Below are 24,160 nucleotides of genomic sequence, written 5' to 3'. Positions count from 1 at the left end.
CTGGGCTGGTAGCTGGGAATAAAGTAGTCAGGAGTTAGGAGAGGATTTAAAAATCTATATTTTGGCGTTCACTGGCCAGTTCCCACCCTCAGCCCCACCCCACCCCCTGCAATGGAGAGGTGGTCCTGGCTACCATTCAGGCCATCCCCGAGCGCAGCATCTCTCCAGCCCAGATGTCTGAAGGGAACACCTTCCTTCAAGGGTCTGGTGCGAAGACAAAGTCGAGGGCCTGGCGTTCGGCCCCAGCCACATTGGGATGCCAAAGGTCAACGATGAAGACCACTCGAGGCCCATCTTCAGGAGAGCCTAGGGCACGTGGGATGGAGACAGCAGAGCAGCTGACATTAAGTACTTACATGCCAGAGCACTCACCAAATACTCATAAATGCAAACACTTTGTAAATAAGTGCCAGACAGTGTTCTAATCCTTTATGTGTATTAACTCTTAATCATCAAAACAAACTGTGAGGTAGTACCATAAGTATTCTCATTTTATGCAAAGTAACTGAGGCACAAAGAGGTTAAATAACTTGCCCAAGGTCACACTGCTAATGCCAGAGGTAGGACAGGAACCCAGGTGGTCCAGGCCCAGGGTCTTGTGCTATGAACCACTTTGCTGTGCACTTACATTAACTTATTTAATCCTTGCAGTCACTTGATAAAAGAAGGCAGTTGCCCTATTTCACGGGTGATTGGAGAAATCATGTGACTGGTTCAAGGTCATGCAATTAGAAAATGGTGGTGTAGGACAGGAAGCCAGTTGGGCCCGATTCTGCAGCCTTTAGTCTATTCCCCTTCACTCTTCAGTCACTCATCCCTCCTAGCAGAATGGGAGCCCCATTACCATTATGAGCCACTGTATGCAGGAAGGAGTCGTCCACCAGTAGACAATGTCCCTCAGCCCAGCACTGGGGCTCACCCCCGACCACCAGCTCACAGCCAGGGGGGATCTTCAGGCCTGTAGAAAGAGATCCGGGCCTCCAACACTCCTGCCTCCATCAAAGGGGCCCACCCCATTCAGTCAAAAAGCAGATCTGAGAGTCTTAAATGCCAGGTTCTATGGTGGTCCCTCCTCGCTCTCTGGAAGGTGACCCACGTAAAATTACAATACAGTACTGGAGGAAAGAAATGCTAGGAGACAGAAAATGCAGTGCAAAGCACAATCTATTCTGTTTCAGAGACGAGGGAAAGCTTCCTAAAGGAAACAGCATCTCCTCTTGGGCTTCTGACAGTTTAACTCAAGAACTTACTGTGTGTTAGGCCCCCTCTCCCCAAAAGGTATAAAACATGGCTCCAACCTGCCAAGGACCACACACTGGGGTGCAGAAAACTGAGGAGCTAACTCAAATGATGGGGAAGAGGAAGACATTCCAGAGGAGGTGTGGCATTTGAAAGTGCGAGTCGTGAAGGCTACGTAGGAGTTTTCCAGGAGGTGATAAGGGGGAAAGACATTCTAGGTTAAGAGCATGTGTGTGGCATCTGCCAGGATCAGCCAGAAGGCGTTCATGATTTAGGGCATGGTGGGAGGGAAGGGGAAGAAGGGAACAGGTAGGAGATAAGGAGAAAAGATTTGGCCTTGCTCCAGATCTCTTCAAAGCCAGCGTGCTTTGAAGTGTAGAACACATTCAACTGGTAGCACAGGAGATGACTGTAGGCAAAACAAGGTCATGGCATTAAACAATCAGAAAACAAATCTTTTTTTCTCCCCATTTTCTTTCAATCTCTAAAACATTGAAAAGAAAATCTCAGTTTGGTGCTATCATAACTTTAACATCCCCCCTAACATTGCCCTTTTTATGTTTATTTTTTCTTTGGGGCCACGCCCTGCGGCTTGTGGGATCTTAGTTCCCCGATCCCTGATCGAACCCAGGCCCTCAGCAGTGAAAGCACAGAGTCCTAACCACTGGACCGCCAGGCAATTCCCAACATTGCTCCTTTTTAAAGGAGGAGAGTGTAGGCTTCAGCCTCAGACTAGGACACTTCGCTAGAATTTTTAAAGCTTTCTTTTTTTAAGTTTAAACTTATTTTTATGAATAATTCTTATTTAGGTCAAATAATACTGATTATCATTTTTCTATAAAGATTCCTTTTAAATAAGTAAAACAAAACATGGGGGGGAGTCAATATGAAGAAACAGTACAGGTGGTAAATGACTATGGAAAAGCTTATGAAGATGGTTTGCAGATCATTGAAGCTCAGGAAATGCTGCTGTGGGCAACAGGGAGTCAAGGAAGATTTCTGAGAAGAAAGGCATGATCAGAGTCACAGTGTAGAAAGCTGTGATGGCAGAGAAGGGAGTCTGGAGGGGGAATCGTGGAGGCGAGGAAGCTGTCTGTAAGCAGCATCCACTTACCCAGGTGGCATCTGACTCGGGCATTGGTGGGCCCACAGCAGCCCTCGAGCCGGGCCCCGGGCAGGAGGACGGAAAAGCCAGCATTGCCGAAGGTGTTGGCACTCATAAAGCTTCGCAGCCCCCTCAGTGCTCGATAGGCCCCCGGGCACCGGCGGCAGTTGCTGGGTTGGCACCGGCCTGCTTGGTATAGCAGGAGCTGGTAGCACCCAGGGGCCAGTGGTGGGGACCAGCCCCGAGGCAGAGGGGTAGTCCCTGAGAAGTCCCAGCTCACAGCCCCAAAGTCCCTCAAAATGGCAGGGAAGCTGCTCTCCAGGAGCTCCACATCATGCCGCTGGGCATCCCGTGGCACGAAGGGGGCTGAGGGCAGGTCTGGCAGGAAAAGCAGGCCTGGGCGCTGAATGCCCAGGACCCCTGGCCCTCCCCCAGGGCCTGGGCTACCCTGAGCTGCCCGCCTCACCCTACCCATCCCTGCCCAAGAGTAGCGCCTGGCGTAGGCCCGAAGGCGACGGCTCACTAGGCCTTCTGTCCTAGGTCCTTCCACAGACTCCCCAGAGCTCTGTGGGCTTGGTCTGCCAGCCTCAGAGCACCCTCCAGGCCTACCACTGACAGCCCCAGCCCCTAGGGCCTGCATATCTTGGGAGCCCAGGCGGTAGCAGTACCAGAGGAAGAGGGAAGTGAGAGCTCCAAGGAGCAGGGTAAGGGCAGACGAGGCCAGAGGCAATGGCCACGCAGGCATGATGGGCAGGGAGGCCCTGGCCAAGAGGCCTGGGGCATCTTCCAGACCCCAGTTCCCTTGTCCCCCCAGTTCTCCACCGGTTCCTTCCATGGCTGCTCCCTGGTTACACCCTGGGCTGTTTCCCTTCCACATTCCTACTCTTGGTTCTCTCTCCTTCTGAGGTCCTCTCTCCACCTTGTACCTCCTGCTTTCTCGCTTCCTTCATGTACCTCTAACTCTCCTTTCCTTCCTCTCCTTCTGCCTCTCTCTCCTCTCCTTCTTCTTTCTCCTTCCAACTCTCTCCTCCTCCTCTTTCGCCTCTTTCCTCCTCTTCTTTCTCCTTAGGGCAGTTTCCTCTCTCTCCAGTTTCCTGTCTCTCCCGTCAGTCTCTCCTTTCCCCACCCTCTGTCTCCCCGTCTCCTTTATTCTCTCCTCCCTCCACCACCGCGCCGCCCCCCCCTCTTTTCGCTCTCTCTTTCCCTCCCCGCTCTGCCTTTCCTTCTAGCTTCCACGGACAGCAGTTCCTACCCCACCTGGACCCGCAGCCCCGGGAACCGCAACCAGCAGTCCGCTGCAGCGACTTCTCTCTCCTTCCTCCCCCTCTCTCCTTCCTGCCCTCGCTTCTCACTCGACCCGACCCACGGGTTCTCTCTCTCTCTCTCTCTCCCCCCTCCCCTACTCGCTCCTTCCTTGGCCCCCACTCACCCTGACGTCACCCTCCCCACAGTCCTCTCAGCTTAGCTACCCCCGCCCTCGCCCAGTGGCCACCGCAACTCAGCCGGGTTGGGGGTGTCGTCTCCGGATTTGCCTCCCCTGGCCCCGACGGGGCGCCACGTGGGGCTCATGGGGCACAGCGCCAACCTCCAGCGCCCCGCAATGCGAAAAGAAAGGGCGGGGCCTGGGAGGGGCGTGGCAAGTAAGGGGCGGGGCGAGCGCGCGAACTGATGGACAAGACCGGTGCTCGCAGACTGCGGACAGGGACGCTGAGGCCTGTCCGTGGGTCAGCCGATCCTTCGGCCAGTCGGCCTGTGACTCCACCTCCCCCTTCGCCTTCACAAGAGCCAACCCCCGCGGGAGCCCGATTGATAATGAAGGCGGCTTCAGCCAATCGCCTGCAGCGCCGCGGGCCGGGCCATCTCAGGCGGGGCCGAGAAGAGCTGTCCTTTCTGGTGGTGCTGAAAAGGGCTCTCCAGCGGTCTTGCGAGATGAGGCCAGGAGAAAAAAAATCAAAGTTGAAGCCGCCAGGCAGCTGGCTGGGGTCATGTTGTACGTAAGAGGAGGGATCTCCCCTCCCCAGATCCTGGCCTGTAACCCCTTAGACTTCTCACAAACGTAGGAACTTGTCATTCTTCTGGAGGAGGAGGAAGCGCATTCCACATGAGCTTCTCTGAAAGAGTCTGGAAGTGGGCCGGGGGCATATTGGGGGCGCTGAGCAAGCGCCAACCCAGCTATGCTGCCCCTCGACACCCTGGGAAGAGAACATTCAGTTTCCAAATGTGCTGGAATGGTTGGGGGAGGGGGCATAATTACTGCTGGAACCAGAGTTGCCTTCGCTTCCCCTAGGGGCCGCGGGAGTGAGGATTACGACCCTGGCTCATGTGGTCCCTCCTTCCTCCATCTGCACTTCCTCCTCCTCCCTCCCCCCACAGCCCCCAAATAAATCCCAAGCCCCTCCCTTCGCCCGTCCCCAGGATCTGACGTGGGCTTGACACCTTTCTCAGCTCTCTCTCCCGCAGCTCCAGTGCCCGAGCCTCGGCTCTCCAGGTTCTGCAGCCCCCTCCTCTCCCCGCCAAGCCCCACTAGAGCACAGTAGGGACCCTCCCTATCCTCGACCCCACCCTAGGTCCCCGGAAGCTGTTTTGCCTCGACCCACTTCCCCAGCTTAGAATCCAGCCAGCCTGGCGGACCCAGGTGCCTGAGCCAGAGGGTAACCCAGGCGACCCAGCTCCTTCGCCCTTCTTGGCCCCACCCGCTGCAGCCGGAGCCGCGCCCCCTCTCCCGCAGACCGGAGAGCAGAGGACAGAGGAGACTGGCCAAAGAGGGGTGGGCTCCAGGCGACCCCCAGCCCAGTTCTGCCCCTCCATCCCAAAGGCAGAGACATTGTCTCCCTTGCTAACTGCCAGTAGGAAAAATAATAAGAAGAAGAAAGATAAAAGAAGACGGAGGAAAGGTGACAGCTAGATTATTTAGGAGAGGCGCAGAGGAGAGAAATTGGTGTGAGTCGCCATGGGGACTCCCAGGGCCCAGCATCCGCCGCCTCCCCAGCTGCTGTTCCTAATTCTGCTGAGCTGTCCCTGGATTCAGGGTAAGGACTTGGGTGCGTGGGGGTGGGCCCCCGGGAAGGCCCCCAGCGGGGTCCTATACCTTCCTTTCTCCGAACATCCTGCGCCTTCTGAGCCCGTGGGGGAGGGGAGGGGCACAGCTGACGGAGAAGGGGCAAGCCAGGGCTTTCCAGCTTGCACCTGGAGCCCCTAACCTCATATATTGAGGAGTTGGGGAAATTAATGAGGGGAGCTTTTAGCAGCGTCTCAGAGGTTAAATCCAGGAAGAAGGGCTGGGGTCGTTGTGGCGGGGCCGGGGGTGGGGGATGTCTGCGGAGGCGGCAGAAGCAGACCGGGTACCTGGGTGGGAGATGGAGGTGCCGGGAGAGATGCCAGGCGCAGCACACACAAATATTCTTGGACGTATGGACAAAGACAGATGAACAGAGGCAGTGCTCAGAGGCCAGATATTCAATCCCCAACTCTGACCCCCCAGAGAGACTCCAGGGAAGGGGGCAGAGACTGCAGAGAAAGAGAGGGAGGAAGGGAGGGAGGACCACACTGCAGAGACAGAAACCCAGAGAGAAAGCTGGACACTGCAGAAGCAAGGGCTGGGAGGTGCTGCCAGACCCTCCTCAGAGCCCCGGGGTTGGGGGGAGAGCATCACCGAGGGGAAAATGAAGGTAGCGCCCTGCCTCTTCTCTGCCCTGCTGGCGCTGTCCGAGGTGCTCACGGAAGGCCCACACAGCCTGGGGGAAAAGGGAGAGAGGAAGGGGTAGGAGTGTGATGGGCAGCTGGGAGCCCCTCCTTCAATCTTGGCTCTCAGCCCAGTCTGGGACCCTCTGAGCTCCTGCTGGCCCAGCTGACTGAGGAGAGAATAAGAGCTCTGGAAAAGATCTTTCTGGAGAAGGAAGGAATGTGGGGCAGTGGAAGAGCTCGCACAACTTCATCTCCCAGGTCTGCCCCTGAAGGAGGAGGAGGCACTGCCAGAGCCTGGAAATGAGACCCCCACCGTAGCCTCTGAGGCCTTGGCGGAGCTGCTCCATGGGGCCCTGCTGAGGAGAGGCCCAGAAATGGGCTACCTGCCGGGTGAGGCCCCCAGAGTGGCAGGAGCAACATAGAGGCAGGGGGAGGGACATTAATTCAGGGAGATGGGGAGCCAGGCCAGTGAAATTCAGAGAGACAGAGAGAGATGGTTCGAGAGTCAAAACTGGACGTAGACAGTCAGAGAGCCAGAGAAATTGAGGTAGAATGATCAAGAAACAGCACAGAAAAATAGACAGAGAGAAAGACAGATGGAAACTCAGAGAACCAGAATCAGAGATAGAGTGGAAAAGAGACACAGAAAGAGAGAGAAATGCAGAGATTAGTAGATCTAGAATCATAAAATCAGAGAGGGATAAGAATACTAAACATAGACCAAGAGTTCTAGAGAGTGCAAAAGAAAAAGAGGAAAGAGAAAGGGGTAACCAGGAGAGGGAGCCAGATCTGAATGGGGGGACAGAGAGAGAAGCTCAAGGAGACTGTCAGAGTGGAAGGGCCTGGACAGAGAGAAGAAAAGAAGGGGGTGGGGGGCAGGCTGTGGAAGCCTTGGCAGGAGGGGGGGAGTTTGGGTGGGGAAGGGAGAGGTGGGGGGCCTGCGCCTCGTGGGGGAGGTCTTTTGGGTTCAGTGGGGAACTCGCAGTTTCTCTCAGCCCTGCTCCCCAACCAAGGCCCATCAATGTGCTCCTCCTGTTCCCTGACTTCCCTCGCACTGTCCCAGGATCTGATCCAGACCCCACACTAGCCACCCCTCCAGCCGGCCAGACTCTTGCAGCACCCTCCCTGCCACGGGCCACTGAGCCGGGCACAGGGCCTCTGACAACAGCCGTAACCCCTAAGGAGGGCAGGGGGGCAGGCCCCACCGCGCCGGAGCTGCTGACCCCGCCCCCAGGAACTACGGCCCCGCCCCTTCCCGGTCCCGCCTCCCCAGGCCCGCCCCTCGGGCCTGAGGGAGGAGAGGAGGAGACCACGACCACCATCATCACCACGACAACTGTCACCACGACGGTGACCAGCCCAGGTGAGGCGATTGAAAGGGGATGTGGGAGAAGAGGAAGGTGTGGATGGGGGAGAGGCTGCCGGGAACGTGTGGAAGAAGGGGTCTAGATGGGAGAGGGGCTTCTGCTTAATTATAGTAAAGGCTAGCGTTGATACACCCTTACTATGTGCCAGCACTGTTCTATGTGTTTTATCTCTTATGACAGTTGAGGAAGGGAGTTCTGGGCACAGATGGGAGAGTGAGCATTGGATAAAGATGGTGAGGGGTGCTGGGGAGAAGACAGATGAGGACCCCCAGGGTTACTTGGCTTGGAGGGCAAGAACACAGAGATTCTCTCAACCCCAGCACTTATATCTCTTTAGTTCTGTGTAATAACAACATCTCCGAAGGTGAAGGGCATGTGGAGTCTCCAGATTTAGGGAGCGCGGCCAGCCGCACCTTGGGGCTCCTGGACTGCACGTACAGCATCCATGTCTACCCTGGCTACGGCATTGAGATCCAGGTAACTGGACTTAAGCATATGACTGTGAAACCTCCCAGCCCTTCCCTCCAGGCCCAGGGGTGTGCACGGGTTTGGCCTAGGAGCCAGAGAACTTGTTTTCTGACTCAGATGGACCTATTTTCTGAGGATCTCACAGACTCTCCTAAAGTTCTACAACTTGGCCAACGTTACCGTGGTTCTTGGTCTGCTACATACAGGGAAAAGGAAGGCAAGGGGCGGGGGAGCTTAGGGGGTCACACACCCCGGCTGACTTCCCTGGCGGGTCTGGGTCTGGCTTCTTTAGGTGCAGACGCTGAACCTGTCTCGGGAGGAGGAACTCCTGGTGCTGGCTGGTGGGGGGTCCCCAGGCCTGGCCCCCCGACTCCTGGCTAATTCCTCCATGCTGGGAGAAGGACAGGTCCTTCGGAGTCCAACCAACAGGCTGCTCCTGCACTTCCAGAGCCCACGGGTCCCAAGGGGTAGTGGCTTCAGGATCCACTATCAGGGTGAGGAGTTCGGAGTGCTGGTGGGAGGGCAGGGGCCACACTGGGCACAGGGAATATCTTCAGGAGCCTTCTAAGCACAGGGTAATGTTGGGACCTTTTCCTCCTGACTAGGACCATGGGGGGCAGAATCCTCAGAGGAGACCTATACACACTTATCTCACACACTCACAGACCTGTGCCTGGGTGTGCACACATCCAAGTGACAATTCATCCATTCACTCAGCAAATGTTTATTGAGTGCCCACTTCATACCGGCCCTGTGTTATCCTTGGGGAGAGGAATAAACAAGCCAGATGTAAAGGGAACTCAGAATCTAGGTAGGGAGGTGGACAAATAATCAGGATGATTATAATTCAGTGAGATAAGGACCCCCATCCCTATGATGGAGGAACTACTGTCAGAGAGAACAAATGTCAAAGGGACCTAAATTTCCCCTATAAGGAATATGGGGACACCTCCTTGGAGGAGGTGATGACTAAGCTGACACCTAAGATGAATTAGCTAGGGGAAGGGTGGGAGGGAGAGAAAGAGGAAGGCAGATGTCTAGATGGATGGAAAAACACATTCCAAGACCCAGAGAGGAGAAAAAAATGTGACCCCCTTGAGGAGTTGAGGTAATTCAGCATGGAAGATAGAATTGTCTTAGCTGTGTGACCTGGGGTGAGTTACTTAACCTTTCTGTGCCGCATTGTCTTATCTGAAAAATGGGGATCAAAATACTTACTTTGTGGTATTATTAGGAAGATCAAATGAATCAATACATGTCAAGTGCTTAAAATAGTGTCTGGTACACAGTGAGGGCTCGAAAATGTCAGTCATTGCTATTACAGTAAAGCACAGAAAGTGGTGGGGAAGTAGGCTAAGAGGCTAGACTGGGAGGTAGGTTGGATTTGGATGACAAAGGGCCTTACCAGCTTCAGTGAGGAGTCCTCGGACTACTTTATCCTGCAGGGGAGGAGGAGACACTTTGAAATGTTTTAAGCAAGATAGTGACAGCCTCAGATTTGTGACCTAAAAAGATCCTGCTGACTTCTGGGGGTAGGAAAGAGGGGATGTATCTGCGCATGCTTGCATTCACAAGCACCCACCCACAGACAGCCTACACACACGTGTGCATCTATATTTGCCTGTGTGTATGGAAACCTTCCCACGATGCAATGTACATTCTAGCATACACGTGTGCATGAGGCAAGGGGCCCAGCCCAAGGTCCCATTCCAGACACTGCTGCCGTCTCCAAAGTCCCTTCCTTTGCTCAGAAACAGAGAGGGAACTGTGTGCTGGGCCAGTGTCCCCTTCACTTCACCTCATGGCCTTGCTGCCCGCTTGTGAGCTCTGCTGACACCAGATCCCTTGTGACTTTATCCAGGACACAGACAACCCGTATCCCTTCCTCACACACTCTCCAGCCTCTCCTGAGGCCTCTGCTCTGGCCTTGCCCCAGGAGGTAAGGCATGCACGGTGGAGGTGCCCAGCAGCAGACCTACTCGTGGAGAGACCAGTGAGCTGGGGGACATGTAGTTGGTGGTCAGGGCCCGGTTGTTGGGGAGCAAGGGCACGCCTTGAAGGCCCAGGGCTGAGGGCTGGGCTTCAGATATTATAGGATGTCTTCCTGCTGGCTCCTTTAAGCAGCCACTTCCCTAGGGCATTGAAAATAGGACTCTTTAGACGAACTGGAACATTTAAGGAAGTAGGGCTATTGCATAAATGGGCCTTCATTACCTGCCTCGGTCTTCCCTGCTCTGCGGCTTCTCCAGGCACCTTTGGGACGGAAGCCCTGTTTAAGCCCTTCCCAATTTGCACTAGCTGGGCCCTCCAGTCTACAGTGGCCTCATTAGCTTCTCTGGAAGGTCAAAGGCTCCATCACCCCTCACCCCAAGTCCAGCAAACGTTCCCATTTACAAAACTCTTTCACCAACTCTTATTTTGGTTGCTTCTCACAGCAGCCCTGGGGGTGGCCATTGTCAACTCCATCTCTGAGAGGAAGACAAAGCCTCAAAGCTTATATGGATTGCTCAGCCACCAGCAAATTCATTGCAAAGTCAGAAGTCAGATCCCCAAGTCCCTGACCCCTGGTCATTTATTAATTGAAGCTGAGGGGCGGGCTTCTGAGTACTGAGTATTTTCTGAGTACTTTCTATGTTCCAGGTGCTTGATTCCAGGTTTCTTTTCTTTAAGGCCAATCCTCAATGATAGGAATTGTTATTGCCATTTACAGATGACAGGCCCTACAGGTGAAGTCACCTGCTCAAGGCCATACAGCTAATAAGTTGTGAAACTAGAATTGGAACTTAGGTCTGCCCATCTCCAAATCCAGTGCTCTTTGCACTGTTCCACATTGCCTCTTGGCGGCATCAATTGATCAGCTAGGCTAGGTTTTTAGGAGACAAAATAAAAAGCATTTGATTCAGTCTCACAATGGCAATAAGCAGGTGTTAATGTGATGATAAAATTATGCATGTGGATTGTGTATAGGCAAAAAGAAAACAAAACTAACTCTGTGGGAAAGGGGAGGGGTCAGGAAGACTTCCTGGAGGAGGTGGTACTTAAGTTACTCCTTGAAAGATGAGAAAAAGTGAGAAGAGAGCCTCTCAGGTAGGGGAAATTGTGTGGAAAAATATGGAAGTGGAACTGTAAAGAGTCACAAAACTGCATCGTGTAAGATATATGGGCCATGGGTGCTGAGAACTGAAGCTGGATGGGCTGGGCTGGAACCAGTTGTGGAAGGGGCTTGAATGTCAACCTAAAGCATTCAGACTTGATTCTGTTGGCCGTGGAGAGCCATCACAGAGGCTAAAGTTTATTCAAATCACCGTGGGGTTTTTTGGTTTGTTTTTTGTTTGTTTGTTTGTTTTGTCCACTGTTCGGCTTGCAGGATCTTAGTTCCCTGACCAAGGATTGAACCCCTGCCCGGCAGTGAAATCGCCAAGTCCTAACCACTGGACCACCAGGGAATTCCCAAATCCCTGTGTTCTAAAAGGCTGTTTTTATGTCTATCTTAGCAGACCATGAACTCCTGAAGGCAAGGCCTCAGTCTTTTTCACCTCTGACCCTAGGACCCAGCCAAGGAAATGCTTGTTGAATTTTGAAACAGGGAGAGACCAGGTCTCTTCAGAATCACTCAGGACTGGAGAGTCAGAAAAAGCAAAGGCCCAGGCAAGCTGGACCCTCTGCTAACCAGAGCCTGCCCCTCGTACAAGACCCAGCTTCGATGTACTTCCTCCGGGAAGCCCTTCTTAATGAACTCTGCCTAGTCTTAAACAGACACACAGAGCTCTGTCAGGATCAAGTTCAGAGTCTATCACTGATTACCAAGTCACTTTCTATTTGTTTGTTTTATCTCATATGTTTCCGCAAGAATTTCAGGAGGCTTTCAAAAAAGAATGCAAACAATAAGATTAAATAGAATAAGTAAGAGGGAATTCCCTGGCAGTCCAGTGGTTAGGACTCCACGCTCTCACTGCTAAGGGCCGAGGTTCGATCCCTGGTTGGGGAATTAAAATCCCACAAACCGTGCGGCGCGGCCAAAAAAAAAAAAAAAAGAATAAGAGAAAAATTGGCACCAGATAATGCTTATTAAATTTGAAAAAAATAGAATGTGGATGGACAAGCCATTGTTACTAGGGACAAGCCTCAACCTGGTTCTGGGCTTCCTAGCAGCCAGTATGAAAAGAGAGATTACACAGTTCTCATTGCAGGAAAAAAGATAAACCAGTTCCTTAAGGAAAGCAAAGCTTTCCCTAGCACTTCACTTTCACTGGGGGATTCATTTAGGGGACACTGGGTGTTAAGGTCTTTAATGACAGAATCGTCGGTTTCTAAAGGAGTTTCTTGTGAGTCCTCTGGATGAAAGCTGAGGGTATAATACCACAGTGACACCTCAGTGGAAGAAAGTCTGTGTGTGTGGAGGGGAGAAAATGATCTGCGGCACTTAACAACTTGGAGCCTCAATTTCCACATCTGGAAAGTGGGTCACAGCCTTTCTCTGACTACCTCAAAAGCACTGCGTGAACTCATTTTGGAAGCTGAACAAGCTCTGCAAATACTATTTGCTATTATTAGAGCTGAATCAGTTCAGAGTGGTCAACTGATTTGCCTGAGTTCACACAGTAAATGGGTGCTAGGGTCCAAAACTTCTTTGAGTCTCAGGTTTCTCATCTATAAAATGGGGGCCAAAGTGGGTAGATTACAAAGATTAGGGGAGATAAGGGATGTTGACATTACCTCTTCATGAGACAGTGTGTCCATGTAAGGACTCCAGTATGGAGCCAGTTTGCGCCCTGGAGGGTGAGGGGGACCTGGAAAGAGGGGAGGAAACGCTAGGGAACCAGTGAGAGAGGATGGCCTGGGAGAGTGAATTCTCCTTCTCCTGCTCTGCCTGATCCAGCCTACCTCTTGAGCTGCGGCTTCCCTCCCCGGCCAGCCCATGGGGATGTGAGTGTGACAGACCTTCACCCTGGAGGCACTGCCACCTTCCACTGTGATTCGGGCTACCAGCTGCAGGGTGAGGAGACCCTCATCTGCCTCAATGGTACCCGGCCAGCCTGGAGCAGTGAACCCCCCAGCTGCATGGGTGAGTCTCTGCCACAATAGGTGTGGTTTTCTGTCCTGGGAGCCCCACTGGAGGGTCCTACCTTGGGGGTCTCTATCTTTGGGGACACTCATCTTGAAGGGGTTTGTGCCCTGAAGAGTCCCTATCCTGGGGTCTCCATTTGGAGCTCTTCAGCCTCAGGGTCTCAATCCTTGGAGTCTCCATCCTTGGGGGGGCTCTCCATCTGGGGAAGTGCCACCTCGGGGGAGGGGGTTCCCTTTTTTTTTTTTTTGGCCGTACCGCATGGCTTGTGGGATTTTAGTTCCCCGACCAGGGATCAAACCTGTGCCCCCTGCAGTGGAAGCGCAGAGTCCTAACCAATAGACCACCAGGGAATTCCTGGAGGGTTCCCATTTGGGGAGTCACCGTTCTGGAGGTCCCTTGCTTTTGGAGACTCCTCATCCTAGAGGAAACCATTCTTGGGGTCTATATCTGGGGGTGTCTATCCTGGAGAGTCTTCATCCTGGGATCCTATCCTGAGTATTTTCCATCTGAGAGCTTCAGTTTGGGGGACTCCCCCATAACTCCCCACCTCAGGGTGTCCACGTCTGGGAAGTCTTCATTTTGATGGAATCTCCATCCTGGGGGTGGAGGTGTCCATCCTAGGGCTTTTCTATTCCAAGGCTGGTTCCTCACCTGGTAGTGCCCTGAAAAAAGTCCTGGGGGTGAGCCTGTAGGGCAGAGGTCATCCCAAGGCCAGGTCCCAGGCCAAGGTGTGGGTGCAATAGCTCTGCAGATGGGAAAAGGACAAGTCACCTTAACCTGCCCCCTTGCACCGTCCACAGCATCCTGTGGTGGCACCATCCACAATGCTACACTTGGCCGCATTGTGTCCCCTGAGCCTGGGGGAGCTGCAGGGCCCAACCTCACCTGCCGTTGGGTCATCGAAGCAGCTGAGGGACGCCGGCTGCACCTGCACTTTGAGAGAGTCTCCCTGGATGAGGACAATGACCGGTGAGGGTCTGGGCCTTGCGTCAGAGGTCCTCACTTCAAGGAAATAGGGAGGCTGCAGTAGACAGTCAGACAGATGGGGGGGAATCCCAGTTGGGATCTATGTCAAATGCAGGTTGGTCCTTCCCCTTTCTTAGGCAGTATAGCTGTGCAAACTGAGACAAATCACTTAATCTCTCTGTGCTTCAGTTTTCTCATCTGTAGAACGGAGATAATAGTACCTCCCTCTTAAGGGAGTGCTTGGAATGGTGCCTAGCACACAGTAAGCACTATAAATGTGTTTGCCTTCGTCATCATCATTATTCTCACTCTTTATCTAACAAACTGGTATCCCAGCTCTGACATTAGTTGCTATGTGTAGCTGGACAGGTTACTTATTCTTTCTGTGTCTCAATTTTCTCATCTATAAAATGAGGGATAATAACAGTATCTAACTCAAGGGTTCTTGTGAGAATTAAGTGAGATAAAATGTGTAAAAGCTTAGAAGAGTACATGGCATATAGTTAATGTTTGAAAATAATAGCTACGAAATAAGGTTAGGAGAGCAGGCAAGAGGTGAGGCAGTTTCTGAGGGGAAGCTGAGCTCCTGGCCACCTCTGTCCATCCCAGGTTGATGGTGCGCTCAGGGGGCAGTCCCCTATCCCCGGTGATCTATGACTCAGACATGGATGATGTCCCAGAGCGGGGTCTCATCAGTGATGCCCAGTCCCTCTATGTGGAGCTGCTTTCAGAGACACCTGCCAATCCCCTGCTGCTAAGCCTCCGATTTGAAGGTAACTGCCCTTCCCCTGGGGCCCCAACTGCCGCACCTTCCCCTCTTCCTGACGCCCAGGCATGGTCACAAGCACATAATCCATCTCTGCTTATCTCCACGTTTGGATTCCTGAAAACTGACTTGTCTCCCCATCCCAAATCGACAAGGACACATTCTAATTCCCTGAGGTGGTCTTTTCTACTTAAGCTTCAGGTGTGGCTGGATCCAGGTACACAGCCAAGAGACCAGTTACTTAAATCTCTTCATTCTTTCCTCTCGGTTGGCTTCATTCTCAGGCAGACTGTCAGTCTGTTGTGTACCTAGCAGTTACAGATTTACATACCAACAAGTTTAGTAACTCCATCAGAAAGAGAGAAAGCATACCACTTTCCTAAGAGCTTTAACAAAAATGCCAGGAAAGGCTTTCATTGTCCTGGCTTAGGTCATCTATCTATGCCTGAGCCAATCACTGTAGCTAGGGGCAGGTGGTGTTATGATTGGCAGATCCACATCCCATGGCCATCCCTGGTTGGCTCCAACTGAATCTCATGGACTGGAAGTGGGGAGGACATGTGACCCAAAATGAAAATAGGAGTGCTGTTAACAGACGAAGGGGGCTGGATGCTGCATAGGTAGGAAGGAAGGAAGTCAGTGATCATGGGGGGAGGCGTTTGAACTGGGACTTACAGGATAGAGAGAATTTTAAAAGAGGAAGATTGGGAATGAGCATCTCAGGTGAAAGGAACAGTGTGAGCAACAGTAAAGAGGTAGAGAAAAGCCTGATATGTTTGGGAAGCAGAGAGTTTCACTGTGGCTGGAGCAGAGGATTTGTGTAAACAGTAGCAGGAAAGAGACAAAGAAAGTACAATGCTCAGAGATGGGAAGGGCTAGTTTCTGGTATGAATCAAGGGAGAAAGGGAATTGGCACTTGGCCCTGATGGATGCATAGGATTTGGACATGATACCTTATCAGGTTAAGTAATGGTGAAACAGAACAGTGGATCTGAAAAATAAATTGCATTTTAGATTCTGAGAGTGCAAAGAGAATTTCTAGGTTTGAGGCCTGCCTCCATAGTTGTGGGCCACTGCTGCTCCATGGGCTTCAGACTCTTTCTGTATCATAGGCACCTGAGCCTTACCTGAGTCTAAGATATGATCAGATGGGCAAAAACTAAAACACTCTACAAATGTTAATTTTTTTGCTGACTTAGACCAAAGTTAAAACTGAGTAGCTTTTGTGTTTGCCTCACTTTTGGATTCTAGCCACAGTATGGATAATCAGGGTTGATCAGAAACCAACAGTTATTTTTGAGGAGCGAACACACCTACATGAGCCAGGTCTCCAAAGGCACCGTTTCCCCCCACTCCATTACAGCTTCCAGAGACAAGTGTCTCTGGCTGGGAATCAAGGAATCTGGGCTTGAGGCCTGGTTCTGCCACTGCCCTACTGTGTGACATGGAGCAAGTGGCTTTTTGTCTGTGGACCTAGTGTCCTCATCTGTAGAATAGTGGCTGGGACTTGACTAACCTTGGGGTTTCTGTCCAGAGGCCGGGGAGCTAACATAAATATGTGAATGAGGAATGTTAGGTTTTGGGGGAAACTGGAGAGTGAAAGCTAAGCCCAAGGGCATTTCATTTTAAATAGCCCACTGTGGGGCCAAACCACACTGGAATTCAGCCTGGTTCCTCAGTCTGAGATCCCTGGAGGCCTGTCCTAATGCTTAATTCCTGTGACTGACCCCTCTCTAGCCTTTGAGGAAGATCGCTGCTTTGCCCCCTTCCTGGCACATGGCAATGTCACCACCACGGACCCTGAGTACCGCCCAGGGGCAATGGCCACCTTCTCGTGCCTCCCAGGATATGCCCTGGAGCCCCCTGGCCCCCCCAATGCCATCGAATGTGTGGATCCCACAGAACCCCACTGGAACGACACAGAGCCAGCCTGCAAGGGTGAGCCCTCCACCTCCTCAGGACATCCTTCAGTTCACAGACTACCCCCTGAGCTGGGGATCCTAGGAAGGCCATTCAGGAAGGAGGACCTAGTAAACTCAGGATCAATCCCCGTCCCTTTCAGAGGCTTAGTTTTCTTAGCTGAGTAGTTGATGGGCTTGTTACAGAATTCAGGAGTCATAACCCAAATATCTTCAAGAGGTAGAACTGGAGTTGGGCTAAGTCATGGATTGGGTGGTGATGCTTAGGCTGGAGACTGGGCGGGGTTAGTTAAGACTGGGGCTGGGGATTGGACACAACAGGACTAGGCGTGGCAAGAATCAGGTGGGTAATAGATAATAGGAAACTGGGGAGGCAGTCTGGTGCACACAGTTGGGAGTGGTGAGGATCGTAGCGAAATAGAGACTGCATGCCCACCTGGGTCCTGAATCTGACACCCTTTCTATCCTAGCCATGTGTGGAGGGGAGCTGTCAGAGCCAGCTGGTGTGGTCCTCTCTCCGGATTGGCCCCAGAGCTATAGCCCCGGCCAAGATTGCGTGTGGGGTCTGCATGTCCAGGAAGAGAAGCGCATCTTGCTCCAAGTTGAGATGTATGTTTGGGTACTGCAGAGGGTGCAGTGGGTGTGGGCTCCGCCAAGTGTGGTATGACAATGCACTGGCCTGCATTCTGATCCTGGCTGGCTCGAGCGTCTACACGAGATTCAGTGAATATATGTTCGGATGAAAGAAGTGGCTAAGGATTCAGGATGGGGGTGTGGGACATCAGGTAGACCCAGGTACAAATCATTTATTGGTCAGGCAACCTTGGACAAGTAAATGGGGTAATGCAGCCTTCCTCGGGGACTATTGTGAAAAAGGAGCTCTGGTTTGAAGTCTCACTCTTTGGCTGTTTCTGAGGCCCCCCTGGAGTGATTTCCAGGGACCCAGGCCCAAGCTGTTGCATCGGCAGCAGCACACAAGGTGGGCATGGGTGTGGGGGAAATCCAGTGAGCTACTTTGGTGTGAGGTGGTCATGTGCCTGGACAGAACCAGAAGTGGGCGTGGCTCAAAAAGCATGTATTCGGTTGGGGCCTTGAGTTGGGCTGGGTGGTAATGAGCATGGTCTGTGACTGGTCAGAGCTGGAGCTGAGCCTGGCTGTGCATCACCTGGTGATGGAGGAGGGACTGGGAAGTGGGAGGCGTCAACAATGATCAGGGTTGGGGATTGGGAAGCAGGAACCAGGAGGAGCCACAGACCAAATGGAACCTGGAGCGACTTGCGTGGAGGAGAAGCCCATAATTGATCCAAACTGAGACCTGGGATAGGAGAATGTAGGGTGGGACTGGAGAGTAGGTAAGGTTGCTAATGAGCTGAGTTAGTGATTGGGCAGAACCAGATGGGAGGGGGGCCGATCGTAACCCAGCCCCCATATCTGGTCCCATTCCCTGCAGCTTGAATGTGCGCGAAGGGGATATGCTGACGCTGTTCGACGGGGACGGTCCCAGCGCCCGAGTCCTGGCCCAGCTGCGAGGGCCTCAACCGCGCCGCCGCCTCCTCTCCTCTGGGCCCGACCTCACGCTGCAGTTCCAGGCACCGCCCGGACCCCCAAACCCGGGCCTGGGCCAGGGTTTCGTGTTGCACTTCAAAGGTACCGAGGCCTAGGGTCCCGAGATGGGAAGGGGTCCGCAGGTCAGAGAGGCCCCCGAGGCTGGAAGGGCGCCCTGGGTCGCAGGACAGCCTCCAAACTCGCCGTCTCTCCCCTGCAGAGGTCCCGAGAAACGACACGTGCCCCGAGCTGCCGCCCCCGGAATGGGGCTGGAGGACGGCTTCCCACGGGGACCTGATCCGGGGCACTGTGCTTACTTATCAGTGCGAGCCTGGCTATGAGCTGCTTGGGTCGGACATTCTCACCTGCCAGTGGGACCTGTCCTGGAGCGCAGCGCCACCCGCCTGCCAAAAGAGTGAGCCCGGGCCCCGCCCCAATCCTCTCGTGGCTCCGCCCCTGCCCACCTGGGTTTCACGGCTCTGCTTGGGCTCCGCCCACCCCCTCTGCGCCCCGCCTCCGTATCTTCTTCTTCCCGCCCCTGTTCTGTCTGGACCCATCCCTTCGCTTTCGGTCCTGCCTAGATCTTCCTCAGGCCCCAACCATATGTCCAGTGGGTTCCACTCCTCTGTTCCTCGGTGTCCCGAAACTGTCCCCTCTGGTCCCCACTCTCATCTTCCCAGGGCTGCATCCCTCTCTCTTGCACTGTTCTGGGTCCTGAACCTGGTTCTTCTGGGTTCCTCCCCCATCGTCTCCTGGCCCTGCCTCTGCCCAGTCTGAGTCCCGCCCCCCTGCCCCCACCCCCACCCCACCCCCGCCCCCCCACCCCCCCGCCTGCCCCGTCATCTCTTTTCTTGTTCTAGGCCTTGCTCCAGTCTCTCAGTCCCCAACCCTTGACATTATGGGGAGTCACTTTGCAGGGGCCTAGGCTTGTCAGAGAACTCGGTTTATTTTAATTCAGTTATTAAAGTCCCATGATGTGTTGGGGCTGGAGTTATGCGGAGGTGTTGGGGACTCTCCCTACCCTGACAGAGCTCACAGTCTGGGACAGGGACACATACTTAACTCAGGATATTAGAGTGGTAACCGCTGGGTGACTTCAGGCAAGGTACTTAACATCTCTGAGGCTTTGGCTTCTTCCTCGGTGAAGTAGGAATAGAGGATTGTGAAAAGCAAATGAAAAGCCTTTCACGTTAGTGCCTGGTGCAGGTAAACAATGAGTAAGTAGTAGTTGCTGTAAGTATGAAGAAGGGCTGTAGGAAGAGGGGTGGGTTAATTGTCCCAGGCATAGGGCAGGAGATTTCACAGAGAAGGTGACATTCAAAGGAGCTGGGAGAGTTTATCTTTTAGAAGAGCAGAAAGGGGTGGCATCTTGTCACTTCCTCCAAATTTTTGGAAGCCTGTCACCAGGATATGGGATTGTAGGTCTTTCACCTGGCCCCTAGGAGCAACGGTGGGACCAATGAGGATAAGTTTCAGGAAGCCAGATTTGGACTGGACACAAGGAAAACTTTCTAGTTGACACAGCTCCCCATCCCTGGAAGGAGTCACAGGATGTCCAATCTGGAACCCAGACAGCATGGGGCAGGGACAGGAAGGGATGGAAGTGGGGCCCAGAGGGGAGAGGGCGTGGCCCAGCTGCCCAAGACTCAGTAGGGAACCTGCCCAAGGCAGCACATGGAACCTTCAGCTGAGCTGAGACCTAAGTCTCTGAATCTCAGCCCAGTGCCCCCTGGCTGTGACCCTGAACAGTTCCAGCTTTGCCACTCCCTGGCTGAGTGACCACAGACCAGTCATTTGACTGCCCTGAGCCCTGAGCCCCAAGGGAGGTGATAGTGACGCTGACCTCTCGAGATCATCAGGGTATATGATATCATGTTTGTAAAACACTTTAGCGAGGTGCCTTGCACAGGTCTATATATAAGAAATGGCTTTGACTGGGATTCTTCCACAGCAAGGTTGTAAACAAATGCCCGCAGAGGCCAGGCAGGCAATACAAGTGAGCAGAATGGGCTGGGGATGACGGGAATGAGGGAAGCAGGAGGGCTGGGCCCCTCTAAAGAGGGCAGCTGCTCTTCTGCTGATGATTTGCCATGCAGGGCTGACACGGTTGGGATTTAGCTGGTTTGCTCTGGTTGAGTGGTTCAATACTTCAAATTTCACCCTAGGATGGGGGCCCAGGTTGCCCCAAACGTTCTGTTTTCTGGAAGAAACCTGATACGTAAAATACAGTGAATTTTAAGTTTTCCAACTCCTGCTCTGTTCATTCTGAGGAAGAAGTGGGAGATGTGTGCAGAGTGTTGCCCAGAGGAGATGGCCCACGACTCAGGCGTCTCCCAGCTCTAAGCTTCTGGCAGATCTTTTAAGGCCCTGGCTCCCCCTGACTTTGCCCTCCTGCCAACAGTCATGACTTGTGCCGATCCTGGTGAGATCACCAACGGGCACCGCACCACCTCAGATGCCGGCTTTCCTGTTGGCTCCCACGTCCAGTACCGCTGTCTGCCAGGGTACAGCCTGGAGGGGGCGGCCGTGCTCACCTGCTACAGCCGGGACACGGGCACGCCCAAGTGGAGCGACCGGGTCCCCAAGTGCGCCTGTGAGTCTGGGGACACCCTAGGACGGGTGGCTGGGTGGCCTGCTCAACGGTGCAGCTGGCCCATGACTGACCTCTTCCCTGCAGTGAAGTATGAGCCGTGCCTGAACCCCGGGGTGCCAGAGAACGGCTATCAGACATTGTACAAGCATCACTACCAGGCGGGCGAGTCTCTGCGCTTCTTCTGCTATGAGGGTTTTGAGCTCATTGGCGAGGTCACCATCACCTGTGTGCCCGGCCACCCCTCACAGTGGACCAGCCAGCCCCCACTCTGCAAAGGTGCCTGGGCAGGCAGGGCAGGAGGGGGCACAGCAGTGTCCAGGATGTGACAGGGCTGGGAAAGTCAGGTAGCAAATTCGAGACCCTGCCGAGCTCCCCATTCACCTCCTATGGGCTCTTATCCTCAGAGGTATAGCCAAAAGCCCTGGAGAAGTTCAAGGTCATGGAATTATCCTAAGGGAAGTAGTAGAGGGGGCTTTGGTTTGGCAGTCCCTTGCCCTCTGGATAGGTCTCTGTTTCTGTATTTTGGACAATCCTACAGACCTGGTTGGTTTAGACTGCCCAGGGGTCTGGAGGAGGAGGACCGAGGCCCTGCTCTGACTATTCCTCCCCTGTCCCCAAGGGAAGGATCAAGTTTAGGTTGAGCAGAGGGCAGAGAATCCAGGCTGTCCAGCCCAGCCCCACTGGGCTCCCGGCCCTCTACCCAGCCTCCTTCCCTCCCTGGCTCAGACCCCGTCCCCTCCTCCTCCTCTCCCTGCAGTGGCCTATGAGGAGCTCCTGGACAACCGAAAACTGGAAGGTCAGTGAGGGCACAGGGGGAGACCCAGGCCTGGCCAAGTTGGGAGGGCAAGGCAGAGGCCGGGGGCAGGAGGCCAGGCCCCCGGTGGGGTAAGGCCCAGGGTTCAGGGCCCAGGGCAGGAGGCTGGGAGAGCCCAGGGCTGGGCCCAGCCCCAGATCACTGGCCTCTCCTCCTCCTTCCAGTCACCCAGACCACCGACCCATCACGGCAGCTAGAGGGTGGGAACCTCGCCTTGGCCATTCTGCTGCCCCTAGGCTTGGTCATCGTCCTCGGCAGTGGCGTTTACATATACTACACCAAGTAAGTACCTAACTCAGGGAGCTGCTGGCCAGGGCAGACGTCCTGCCTGCCTGGCACAGAAGCCCGGGTGAGGGGGGGTTGGGGGCTCACTTCTCGATAAGCCCCTCTATCTCCTTCCTTTCCCAGGCTACAGGGAAAATCCCTCTTCGGCTTCTCAGGCTCCCATTCCTACAGCCCCATCACGGTGGAGTCAGACTTCAGCAATCCACTGTATGAAGCTGGGGTGAGCCCTTCCCCTACCCCTGGAGTGCCACATCCCTCAGCTCCCCTGGGACTCCATAACCTTCTCTCAGGGTCTTTGTAATATCTGTCTTGGGAATTGCAAACTCAGCTGCCTACAAAGGCCACGTCAATGAACAAAGCTAAGTCAGGTGGGCCAATCGGGAGTGGTGAGGGCTGTGACTAACTGGGAAACCTGTACCCCATCCGGTCCGTGGAGGAAACCTAGGCCCAACTGCCAGAGCTTCCAACTGTTCAAGACAATCCAGAAATTTAGATTTTTATGTGACTTTAAGATACTGTAGGATGAACCAAATACATCCATTGGCCAGATTCAGCCCCATTCCCATCCCATGGTCCCCAAACTCCCAGTGATCAATGTTATTTTAAAAACACAGAGTCTTTCCCCTTCCTTGTGAATGCCTCCTCCCATTTTGCTGCCTCCTCCACCTCCATCCCATTCTAGTGACTGATGGCCATCTCTCTGTTTCCAGGATACACGAGAGTATGAAGTTTCCATCTGAACACCAAGACTAAGGCTGCAGGACCCAGGACGCCCCTCCTCTCCTCATTCTGGGCAGGAAGGAGTACAGGACCTGGCCTCTGGCTCCTTTCCTCCCTGCTGTGTAAATAATCTCCTGGTCCCACGAGGGGGCTCTGATGGCCCTGAGGACCCTACAGTAAATAAACCAGCATCCTGTGCCCAAAGCCTCCTCTTCTCAGTTGCCAAACAAGGGGCCTGCCCCCCACTCACTCTACCCGCTTTTGGACCCTAGGAGGGGAAATCAGCCCCTGATGCAACTCCTGGGGCCCCTCCAGCCCAGGGCATCCCACAAGGACTACCCAAGAGCTCTGCTGTTCCCTTGGTCATGAAGGCTCTGCGCTTCCCAGATGCTCTGTCCCCGGGCCTAACCTCTGACCCTTGGAGGGTCAGAAGAAGAGGGATGAAGGGGAGAGCTGGGACAAGGCCCCTACCCCCTTCCTGCCATGTCCCCTACCCACAGTCTCCCCACCTTTGCTTCTGGATTTTTGTTTTTGAGCAATAAACAGAAAATCTCCATTTGTAACTGGGCTGGTGGGGTGTGGGAAGGTGGGTCACAGAGCACTGGAGACGGTGATGGTGGCCTCTCTGGAAAGAGGGCTGGGGAGAGGGGAACACTTGGGGAAAAAGATGGAAATTTAAGATTGCATACAGGGCAGGGTTGAAGGGGCTGGCCTGGGGTCAAAAAGCCTGACTTTAGGCTCAGCCTCTGGAGGACCCGCTGGGCCCACTCCTGGCCTCAGCAGTCTCTCCACAGGGCTTGGCGTTTCCAGGCTCTTCTAGCTGGGTGATAAATGACAGTAGCTGCCTCTCCTCCTTCAGTGTTTGGCAGGTGACAAACAGCGCTCAATTTGTTTCATGACCAATTGACCTAAAAGTCAACCCCCTTTTGAGAAATCTTGTACCCATCCAAGTGTACCATTTTTCCCCCCAATCTTTTTGGCATTTATTTATTTATTTTTGGCCGCGTTGGGTCTTCGTTGCTACGCGTGGGCTTTTCTCTAGTTGTGGCGAGCAGCAGCTACTTTGTTTGGTGCGCGGGCTTCTCACTGCGGTAGCTTCTCTTGTTGCAGAGCACGGGCTCTAGGCGCGCGGACTTCCGTAGTTGTGGCTCGTGGGCTCTAGAGCACAGGCTCAGTAGTTGTGGCACACGGGCTTAGTTGCTCTGCGGCACGTGGAATCGTCCTGGACCAGGGCTCGAACCCGTGTCCTCTGCACTGGCAGGCAAATTCTTAACCACTGCGCCACCAGGGAAGTCCTTTTTGGCATTTTAAGCATATTTGCTGTTACGTGTCTACCAAGCATTAGATTTGCAGCTTTTCATAAACAATGAGCTTGTTTGGTTTCCCATGGGTGTCCTTTTCTACTTTACTTTTGAACGTTATAAGGAATTTACAGCCTGTTTTTTTTTTTTTTTTCCTCGTTGCTGCGCGTTGGCTCTCTCTAGTTGTGGCGAGCGGGAGCTACTCTTTGTTGAGGTGCTTGGGCCTCTCATTGCAGTGGCTTCTCTTGTTGCAGAGCATGGGCTCTAGGAGCGTGGGCTTCAGTAATTCTGGCATGTGGACTCAGTAGTTGTGGCTCGAG

At 53.6% G+C, this 24,160-nt stretch overlaps 2 protein-coding genes across 8 annotated transcripts; one reads left to right on the top strand and one right to left on the bottom strand.

Annotated features, from left to right (window-relative positions):
• Positions 1-130: 130 nt before the first annotated feature.
• Positions 131-3,501, bottom strand: ASPHD1 (aspartate beta-hydroxylase domain containing 1). The gene is made up of 3 exons (XM_007186384.3): positions 2,354-3,501; positions 845-958; positions 131-306 (listed from the first exon to the last, which is right to left on the bottom strand). The coding sequence occupies exons 1-3, from the start codon at positions 3,219-3,221 to the stop codon at positions 197-199; spliced, it is 1,092 nt and encodes a 363-aa protein (XP_007186446.2). The 5' UTR covers positions 3,222-3,501; the 3' UTR covers positions 131-196.
• Positions 3,502-4,321: 820 nt separating this feature from the next.
• SEZ6L2 (seizure related 6 homolog like 2) lies at positions 4,322-23,077 on the top strand. Of its 7 annotated transcripts, none has more exons than XM_007186386.2 (18): positions 4,322-5,373; positions 6,287-6,418; positions 7,092-7,391; positions 7,733-7,872; positions 8,156-8,357; positions 12,743-12,928; positions 13,732-13,900; positions 14,507-14,670; positions 16,401-16,601; positions 17,053-17,191; positions 18,033-18,229; positions 18,348-18,542; positions 20,529-20,720; positions 20,805-20,996; positions 21,478-21,516; positions 21,699-21,816; positions 21,918-22,039; positions 22,530-23,077. In XM_007186386.2, the coding sequence occupies exons 1-17, from the start codon at positions 5,295-5,297 to the stop codon at positions 22,030-22,032; spliced, it is 2,760 nt and encodes a 919-aa protein (XP_007186448.2). In that variant the 5' UTR covers positions 4,322-5,294; the 3' UTR covers positions 22,033-22,039; positions 22,530-23,077. The 7 variants fall into 7 exon arrangements, with proteins under 7 accessions (XP_007186448.2, XP_007186451.2, XP_007186447.2 ...); XM_007186385.3 differs by having other exon boundaries at positions 4,327-5,373; positions 21,943-22,039; XM_007186389.2 differs by lacking the exon at positions 20,805-20,996 and having other exon boundaries at positions 4,324-5,373; positions 21,943-22,039.
• Positions 23,078-24,160: the final 1,083 nt, after the last annotated feature.

This window comes from Balaenoptera acutorostrata, chromosome 15 (genome assembly GCF_949987535.1).
Source record: "Balaenoptera acutorostrata chromosome 15, mBalAcu1.1, whole genome shotgun sequence".
NCBI lineage: Eukaryota > Metazoa > Chordata > Mammalia > Artiodactyla > Balaenopteridae > Balaenoptera > Balaenoptera acutorostrata.
Note: the sequence above shows the minus strand (reverse complement) of the source record. Positions and strands in the feature narration are given on the sequence as shown.